The sequence below is a fragment of the Gossypium hirsutum genome, chromosome A02 (assembly GCF_007990345.1).
Source record: "Gossypium hirsutum isolate 1008001.06 chromosome A02, Gossypium_hirsutum_v2.1, whole genome shotgun sequence".
NCBI lineage: Eukaryota > Viridiplantae > Streptophyta > Magnoliopsida > Malvales > Malvaceae > Gossypium > Gossypium hirsutum.
In genome coordinates, this window is record NC_053425.1 from 101555922 (window position 1) to 101565691 (window position 9770).

A 9770-nucleotide genomic window follows, 5' to 3' on the forward strand; every position below is an offset into this window, starting at 1 on the left:
AGCCCTTAATCGTTATTGCCAGTCACTCCCTTGCCCATCAAGCCTTGATTGATAACAGTATCATCTTTGCTGACCGTCCCCAAGCAATGTCCACTGATAAGTTCCTCAGCTGTGACCAACAGAACATTTCCTCGGCATTCTATAGCCCTACATGGCTCCGGCTCCGCCGTAATCTTACCTATAATATCCTGCATACTTTGCGGATAAAATCCTTTGCATGTGCACGTAAATGGGCCTTGGATGCACTCATCAACCGCCTAAAGTCTCACTCATCATCTTATGAATATCATCACACTAAAATCAGAGAGCATATACAACATGCACTCTACAGTTTGTTCGCTTTTATTTTGCTTTGGTGAGAAGCTTGAAGACAAGAAAATTCAAGATATCAAGGATCTGCAGCGACGCCTACAGTTGAGCTTTGATGAATTCAAAGTACTCAATCTGTTTCCAAGTTTGGGGAAATTTGTCTTTCACAAGCGATGGGAAAAGCTTCGTCAGCTTCGACAGGATCAGGAAAAACTAATGGTACCTTTAATAAAAGCTAGAAAGGCGATGAGGGAAGGAAAAAACGAAAAGGATGAGGCTTTCCTTCCCTATGTTGACACTTTGTTTGATTTACAACTTAAAGAGGAAAACAGGAAACTTGAAGAAAAGGAAATTGTGGCATTGTGCTCTGAGTTCTTCACTGGAGGCATTGATACTACTTCCACAACTCTAGAATGGATCATGGCTAATTTGGTGAAGCACCCACATATTCAAGACAAGTTATTCAAGGAAATCAAAGGGGTTGTCTCAGACGGGGAAGTAGAGATTAAGGATGGAGATTTGAGGAAGATGCCATATCTTAGAGCCGTTATCTTAGAAAGTTTAAGGCGTCATCCTCCTAGCCATTTTCTAATCCCACATACGGTAACAAAAAATGTTGTTTTGGGTGGGTTTTTAGTTCCAAAGAACAGTATTGTAATTTTTATAGTGGTGGAAACGGGTCGGAATCCGAATGTATGGGAAAATCCAATGGAGTTCAAGCCTGAGAGATTCTTAAACAATGGTGATTTTGATATTAGTGGAACAAAAGAGATTAAGATGATGCCATTTGGGGTAGGGAAAAGGATGTGTCCGGCATATCGTTTGGCAATGCTTCACTTAAAGTATTTTGTGGCAAACTTAGTCTGGCATTTCAACTTTAACTGTTTTGGAGAAGGTGTGGATTTGACTGAAAAACATGAATTCACAGCCGTAATGCAGAATCCGAGGTCCAAATAGCTCCTAGATTGTATGTCCAGTGATTTATCTTAATTTTTGTTCAATCATATTAAGTCATATTTTAAATATTTTGTTATACTTAATTATAAGTCTTTTCGTTATATTAAAACTTTGTAACAATATTATTTTAACTATATTTTTTAGATTTTACTCTCTTTTTTTTTTTAAATAAAAGACTGGTTTATTATTAAAAAAAAAACACCATTCAGCTACGCAATAAGGCCGAAGCACACAACCCAGTAGACAGAAAGAGCTAAGATGATTAAACAAGACCCTTCACTATACTGCCCATCTCCGGTCACCATCCACCAGATGACGAACTTCTTCAGGTACTTCTTCCACCCAACACTAATTATCAGCTTGGTTCCGTATTCCATGTTTAGCCAGAGAATGAGCCACCTGGTTTTGCTCTCTGAAAACATGTGAAAAGACAAAACTGTCAAAAGTGGAAGCAAGAGTTCTTATATCATGAATATAGGCACTAATATGAGATATATCTGTTGAAAAGTCAACAAAGGTAGGAAGCAACTTGTTAAAAAGGTTGAGCAAGTTGCACCGAATGTTGAAAAGTTGAATGGGATAATTGCAATTTTGGTCCCTAATTTTTTAGGCCATTTGCAAGTTAGTCCCTGAACCTCAACTATAAATAGGCCTTTTCATTTTTCATTTCAACCATCCCAACCAATCTTTCTCTCTTAGTTTTCTCTCTTCTCCCATTTGAGAATTCTTAAGGAATTCTATTTGTTTGTAATATTTTGGAGATAGTAAAGTTATCATCTGGTGTTAGTGCCCGAGGATGTAGGTATAATTTACCGAACCTCGTTAAAACTCTTGTGTTCTTTTTTGTCCTATTTTTCTTTCAATATTTGAGGGTATAATAGTAGTATTTAATTGTGCTATTAAATTACTATAGAAGGGATATTCTGACTAAGGAAAGACTTGGTATTTAAGAGATCATTGTGATCCACCTCTCTTCCCTGGGAATTGAACTTTGTGTGATTTTTTAGTACAATAATTTACACGCTTCCGACCCTATTGAAACAACAAGTGGTATCAGAGCCGAAGGGTAATCGTAGTATGCTCTGTGGTTGCAGTTTAAACTGATCTTCCACATCAGAAAAGATTTCCTTAGGTATATTGAAAGATTATGGAGAAAACGGTCGGTGTAGGAGCTTCAACATCGTCCATGTGGACAAGACCGACAATTGCAAATGCAAGATTGGCCGTGGAGATCTTTGATGGCACAGGCCATTTTGGTATGTGGCAAAGTGAGGTTCTAGATGCCCTTTTTCAGCAGGGTCTAGACATTGCCATTGATGAAGAGAAACCAGATGATGTACAGGAGAAAGATTGGAAGGCGATCAATCGGTTGGCATGTGGCACAATTCGATCATGCCTTTCTCGAGAACAGAGGTATGCTTTTTCAAAGGAGACTTCTGCAAATAAGTTGTGGGTGGCACTTGAAGAAAAATTTTTGAAGAAAAACAGTCAAAATAAGCTCCACTTGAAGAAAAGACTGTTTCGCTTCACATACGTCCCAAGTACCACAATGAATGATCACATCACCAAATTTAATCAGTTAGTCACTGATTTGCTGAATATGGATGAGACATTCAAAGATGAAGATTTGGCTTTGATGCTGTTGGGGTCACTTCCTGAGGAGTTTGAGTTCCTAGAAACTACTCTACTTCATGGCAGGAGTGATATATCTCTGAGCGAAGTCTGTGCGGCCTTATACAGTTATGAACAGAGAAAGAAGGACAAACAGAAAAACTCAATCAGAGATACAGAAGCTTTAGTGGTCCGAGGTCGTTCATACACTCGGAAGAAAACTCAAAAGGGGAGATCAAAGTCAAAGTCCAGACTCGGGAAAGATGAATGTGCTTTTTGTCATGAGAAAGGCCACTGGAAGAAAAATTGTCCAAAGTTGAAGAATAAGGGAAAAGCTGCTGTAGATGCTTGTGTTGCTAAGCATGATACTAGTGACTCTGAACTATCACTGGTTGCATCATCATCGTCGTTCCATTCAGATGAGTGGATATTGGATTCGGGTTGTACCTATCATATGTCCCCTAACCGGGAGTGGTTCTCTGATTTAGTAGAACTAAATGGAGAAGTTGTTTATATGAGCAATGACAATGCCTGTAAAACTGTTGGGATAGGTTCAATCCAATTAAAGAATCAAGATGGATCAACCAGAGTTCTGACTGATGTTCGGTACGTGCCCAGTTTGAAGAAAAATCTCATCTCATTGGGAGCCTTGGAATCCAATGGTTCAGTTGTTACTATGAGAGATGGGATTTTGAAAGTGACATCTGGCGCACTTGTGATATTGAAGGGCATCAAGAAAAATAACTTGTATTACTACCAAGGTAGTACAGTTATTGGAGCAGTCGTTGCAGCTTCCGGTAACAAAGACTTGGACTCAATGCAGTTGTGGCATATGAAGTTGGGACATGCCAGCGAAAAATCCTTGCAAATTCTGGCAAAGCAAGGATTGCTGAAAGGTGCAAAGGCTTGCAAATTAAAATTTTGTGAGCACTGTGTTCTGGGAAAGCAAAAGAGAGTGAAATTCGGCACTGCTATCCATAATACAAAAGGTATTTTGGAATATATTCACTCAGATGTGTGGGGGCCTTCCAAAACACCTTCATTGGGAGGAAAACACTACTTTGTTACTTTTGTTGATGACTTTTCCAGAAGAGTTTGGGTGTATACCATGAAAACTAAAGATGAAGTGCTTGGAGTTTTTCTTAAATGGAAAACTATGATCGAAAACCAGACTGGCAAGAAAATCAGGCGGCTTAGGACGGACAATGGAGGGGAATATAAAAGTGATCCGTTCTTCGATGTGTGCCAAGAGTATGGTATTGTTCGACACTTCACAATTAGGGATACACCACAACAGAATGGAGTGGCAGAGCGTATGAATCGAACATTGCTGGAGAAAGTTCGATGTATGTTGTCCAATGCTGGGTTGGGCAAGCAATTTTGGGCTGAGGCTGTGACATACGCTGGCCATCTTGTTAATCGTTTGCCATCATCTGCATTAGAAAGAAAAACTCCTATGGAGGTATGGTCTGGAAAACCGGCTACAGATTATGATTCCTTACATGTGTTTGGATCCACTGCATATTACCATGTGAAGGAGTCAAAGTTAGATCCGAGGGCAAAGAAAGCTCTCTTTATGGGAATCACTTCTGGAGTGAAGGGATTTCGTCTTTGGTGCTTAAGCACAAAGAAAATGATCTGTAGCAGAGATGTTACCTTTGATGAATCTGCCACATTGAAAAAGATAGCAGATAAAGATATTCAGATGAGCAATACTCCACAGCAGGTGGAATGTACTCCAAAACAGGTGGAGTTTGAGCAGATGGGGATTTGCCCAATTAATAAGTCTAATTCTCCAGCCACAATGGAGGAATTAGAGGTTGAAGAGGTTCTGACCCAAGAACCACTAAGTACACCAGAACCAGTTGCAGTTGCAAGGCCACGGAGAGAAATTCGTAAACCTGCTCGATTTACTGATATGGTGGCCTACGCCCTTCCCGTTGTTGATGATATTCCTATCACTTATCAAGAAGCAATGCAAAGCTTAGAAAGTGATAAATGGAAAAGCGCCTTGGATGAAGAAATGCAGTCTCTCCGGAAGAACAATACTTGGGAGTTGGCGCAATTACCGAAAGGTAAAAGGGCAATCGGATGCAAGTGGGTATTCGCAAAGAAAGATGGATCTCCTAGCAAGAAGGATATTCGCTACAAGGCAAGATTGGTAGCTAAAGGCTACGCTCAGAAGGAGGGAATTGACTACAATGATGTATTTTCCCCTGTTGTGAAGCATTCCTCCATTAGAATTTTGTTGGCCTTGGTAGCACAGTTGAATTTGGAGCTAGCTCAACTTGATGTTAAGACGGCTTTCTTGCATGGTGAGTTAGAAGAGGAGATCTATATGACTCAGCCAGAAGGATACACAGATGCTGGTGGTAGAAATTGGGTTTGTAAGCTTAACAAATCGCTATATGGATTGAAGCAATCCCCGAGGCAGTGGTACAAGCGATTTGATAGCTTTATGAGAAGGCAGAAGTACACAAGAAGCAAATATGACAATTGTGTGTATTTGCAGAAGCTGCATGACGGATCTTTCATTTATCTACTCTTGTATGTTGATGATATGTTAATCGCTTCGAAGAGCCAAAATGAGATAGATAAGCTGAAGGCTCAGTTGAATCAAGAGTTCGAGATGAAAGATCTAGGTGAGGCCAAGAAGATTCTCGGTATGGAGATAAGTAGAGATAGACAGAGAGGCAAACTTTGTTTGAATCAGAAGCAATATCTGAAAAAGGTATTACAATGTTTTGGTGTAAATGAAAACACAAAACATGTAAGTACCCCACTTGCTTCTCATTTGAAACTTAGTGCTCAATTATCTCCGAAAACTGAAGAAGAAAGAGAATATATGGCGAAAGTCCCATATGCTAATGCAGTTGGGAGTTTGATGTATGCGATGGTGTGTACGAGGCCTGACATTTCACAAGCTGTTGGAGTTGTGAGCAGGTATATGCATGATCCTGGAAAAGGATATTGGCAAGCTGTGAAATGGATTCTACGGTATCTTCGAAAAACCGTAGATGTTGGTTTAATTTTTGAACAGGATGAAGCACTTGGTCAGTTTGTAGTTGGATATGTTGATTCCGACTTTGCTGGTGATTTAGATAAACGTCGTTCAACTACGGGGTATCTGTTTACTCTTGCGAAAGCCCCAGTGAGTTGGAAGTCTACCTTACAGTCTACAGTAGCTGTGTCTACTACAGAGGCAGAATATATGGCAGTTACAGAAGCTGTTAAGGAGGCTATTTGGCTTAATGGATTATTGAAAGACTTGGGAGTTGTTCAAAGTCACATTAGTCTATACTGTGACAGTCAGAGCGCTATTCATTTAGCGAAAAATCAAGTCTATCATTCAAGAACCAAGCATATCGACGTAAGATATCACTTTGTGCGGGAAGTCTTTGAAAAAGGAAAAATTCTACTTGAGAAGATTCCGACAACAGATAATCCCGCAGATATGATGACCAAGGTGGTAACAACAATCAAGTTTAATCATTGTTTGAACTTGATTAACATCCTGAGAATTTGAGCACCTTTAGGTGTATGGCACTCGAGAGCGCATTTGGAGGCACTACAAAAGATAGCTTTATCGAATTTGGGGAGTTGAAGGAAGTATGTGAAGATGTGATTATCCTAATCAAATCTTCAAGGTGGAGATTGTTGAAAAGTCAACAAAGGTAGGAAGCAACTTGTTAAAAAGGTTGAGCAAGTTGCACCGAATGTTGAAAAGTTGAATGGGATAATTGCAATTTTGGTCCCTAATTTTTTAGGCCATTTGCAAGTTAGTCCCTGAACCTCAACTATAAATAGGCCTTTTCATTTTTCATTTCAACCATCCCAACCAATCTTTCTCTCTTAGTTTTCTCTCTTCTCCCATTTGAGAATTCTTAAGGAATTCTATTTGTTTGTAATATTTTGGAGATAGTAAAGTTATCATCTGGTGTTAGTGCCCGAGGACGTAGGTATAATTTACCGAACCTCGTTAAAACTCTTGTGTTCTTTTTTGTCCTATTTTTCTTTCAATATTTGAGGGTATAATAGTAGTATTTAATTGTGCTATTAAATTACTATAGAAGGGATATTCTGACTAAGGAAAGACTTGGTATTTAAGAGATCATTGTGATCCACCTCTCTTCCCTGGGAATTGAACTTTGTGTGATTTTTTAGTACAATAATTTACACGCTTCCGACCCTATTGAAACAACAATATCTTCTCAATTGCCATTAAATTTGTTGATGATAGTTTTGGAATCTCCCTCTAAAGTAACACTATGAAATCTCGTATCCTTGGCAAAAGGCATGGCTTGGACTTCTGTTGTTTGGACTTTACTTTCATGTACTAGCAAGTTTCTCGCATACCAGAGAGCCCATTAAAAAGTGTAGTATATGGATTGTTCATTAAAAAATAAATGGTATATATAAATGGGCCAAACCAAGTGCGAAGTGGACTACAAGCCTACAATCGAAAAGGGATCCTTTTCTTTGGGTGTAGTTTGTAAACAGCGGAATGGTCAGAGAGACAAATAGCTGAAAGAAGAAAAAAACAGTGTTGGCAGAGAGAAGGGAAGAGATGGGTGAGACAAGGCCAGTGCCAAGGAGAGAGAGCCCATGGGGAATGCCAGAAGGGGAGCATCGGCAACCTAAGGCTCATCGTTGCAACGATCGAGCTGAAGATGTTATCCAAGTATTTCTTTTTCCTTTTCTTCTTATTCTAAAAAAATGGAAAATGGGGAATTTTTTTCGTATTTCATATGTATATTGTTTTGGGGCATAGGAGGAACCAGTAAGCTTGACTTCTGAAGCTAAACTCTGATCTAACTTAAGTTGGGGTAGGGGGACCTGAGATTTTTACCCACTTATTTATTTCTCTACGAAATTGTGGCTTTCCCAAATTCTCAACTTTTAAAGAGAAAGTTTAGAGCCAAGAAATTTGATAATCGTCATTTTGATATGATTTACTCTCCTATGTAACAATGATATTATATAATTATATTGGTTCAACTTCTACAAAAATTCCACGAAACGAACAGATCAATTTTATGTACATTGAGATGCTCTTTGGAAAGGTGCCAGCTGAAGCTGTTTGTGGGTCTTAGAGCACGGTTTGTATGTTGAGATCCTTTTTATTAAACTATTGCCACAAGATTTGGGGGAGTGAGAAAGAAGTAGAAGGATCTTGCCATGATCCTTGTCTGAATAACATTCTCCTCCTGATGTTCATGTTTTGAGCATTTACTGGTCAGCTTTTTGGATCAACGTTCTTGTTTAAATTTGCTTGTTTGGTGCAGGCTTGTTTTGAGGGGAACCCATTTAAGACCGTTCCAGGACCTTTTAAGCTCTTTTGGCAGTGCATGCGTTCTAAACCTGGGTAGGTTTGATTAAGTGTTTATAACAGAATGAATTTGGTCTAGTTTTGCTGTTGTCTCTGTACTCGTATCAAGGTTGAAATTTAGTCTCACTACTTAAATTGTTGTCAATTTAGTCCTCTTATTTGATTTAAAAATTTCCGTCTAATCAATGATAATGTTAGTAAATGATGTTAAAAAGTGCCAATGTGGCATTTGCATTGACACATGTTTCGGATTGACACTAGTATGAAGACTAACTTTCAAACTTAATATTAGTACAGGGATCTGCAGTAGAACTAGACTAATGAATTTCACAGATATGTACGATTGATGATTAAAGTCTTAGTTTAGCTTTTATTTTCCTAGATGTATGTTACTCTTACTCTTTGTTTTTGCCTAAAATATTAGTCTCGCATTTTCAGATGTGGGTATGAGAGCATAATTTTGAGCTGAGTAACGCAGTTGTAGATGCAAGTGAGGCAACTGATTGAATGAAAGTTCTTTTAAGTCTGTTGTTATATTTTTACTGAGTCTTCTACTCTCAGGATGTTCAAAACTGGGTCCTATTCAGTTACACCTTGCAAGCTGTTTTATTTGACCCTATATAACTAATTCTGATTTATATTTCAAGGAATGTAGCGCTTCAATTTTGAAAATTTATGCTTGGTGCTGTGCAGAGAGGAACCAACAGAGCCATACACCTATTTGCAGCTGGACCCCCCAAAGAGAGAGGTGGAGCTTGAATGAAATGCCCTTTTTTGCACTTTCTTTTAGATTTTGATCGTTGCTGTTACTAGAGGGCACTTTTCGTATCAGTCATCTATGAGAAAGGTAGATGTTCTGAATGTCACTGATATAAGGCTCTCTTGGCAATAAGTAGGAGTGTGTGAACAAAGATTTTTAGAAGTATTGCAGTGACTATTATCTATTCAAATTCTGGTTTTCTCTCATTTGCAATACACAGCTATTTATTCTTTGTTGAATGGTATTGTCCTTTTACTGGAAAATCGTATTGCTTCCATTTATGATTTTCTGCTTGGGGTTATGGTGGGTGGAGGTCTGCAAATTTCAAGCCCCAAAACTAAGTTGGTTATGAATGTATCCTCGGAACCAATCATTTCAAGAGGCCAGTGATGCTCCATATTTAATGTCGTGTTTGGATGTAGTTGCAATATAAACAACTGCTTTCAGATGATACATAATCTATGCATGCTGTTAGATCATATTCGATTAAGGTACAATTATAAGTTATTCAAAATATACTTCCGTTTTCCTATGTCTACTTTATTGTATGGTTGAATGAGCATTAACATGAGAAGTTCTTTTTTTTTTTTTTTTGTTTAAGACATGATAGATTCTGATAGCGAGAAGATAGCCTTGTAAAGAGTGGGAATTGAATGGCTTCAAGTCTTCGTAGTTCTTTTCATCAGAGTTGAATAAGCTTTTCCCTTGGTGTTCAATAACTTTTTGATGTTCTATCCTTCATAAAATTTCCATTTTTAGATTAATGCTCAAGATTTATGATCATAGTGGTGGATGTATTGTTTT

The 9770-nt window shown here is 38.4% G+C and overlaps 2 protein-coding genes across 2 annotated transcripts; both read left to right on the forward strand.

Annotated features, from left to right (window-relative positions):
- Positions 1-318: 318 nt before the first annotated feature.
- Positions 319-1266, forward strand: LOC107919856 (cytochrome P450 89A2-like). Its single transcript, XM_041084307.1, has one exon. The coding sequence runs from the start codon at positions 319-321 to the stop codon at positions 1264-1266; it is 948 nt and encodes a 315-aa protein (XP_040940241.1).
- A 6047-nt stretch (positions 1267-7313) lies between these two features.
- LOC107924772 (uncharacterized) lies at positions 7314-9205 on the forward strand. The gene is made up of 3 exons (XM_016855356.2): positions 7314-7558; positions 8163-8242; positions 8900-9205. The coding sequence occupies exons 1-3, from the start codon at positions 7445-7447 to the stop codon at positions 8967-8969; spliced, it is 264 nt and encodes an 87-aa protein (XP_016710845.1). The 5' UTR covers positions 7314-7444; the 3' UTR covers positions 8970-9205.
- Positions 9206-9770: the final 565 nt, after the last annotated feature.

Excerpts from the sequence above, each read along its gene's own strand:
- LOC107924772 (XM_016855356.2), top strand. The coding sequence starts at position 7,445 with ATGGGTGAGACAAGGCCAGTGCCAAGGAGAGAGAGCCCATGGGGAATG. Across the intron at positions 7,559-8,162 it reads GAGCTGAAGATGTTATCCAA|GCTTGTTTTGAGGGGAACCC; the intron begins GTATTTCTTTTT and ends TGTTTGGTGCAG. Across the intron at positions 8,243-8,899 it reads TGCATGCGTTCTAAACCTGG|AGAGGAACCAACAGAGCCAT; the intron begins GTAGGTTTGATT and ends GGTGCTGTGCAG.
- LOC107919856 (XM_041084307.1), top strand. The coding sequence starts at position 319 with ATGCACTCTACAGTTTGTTCGCTTTTATTTTGCTTTGGTGAGAAGCTT.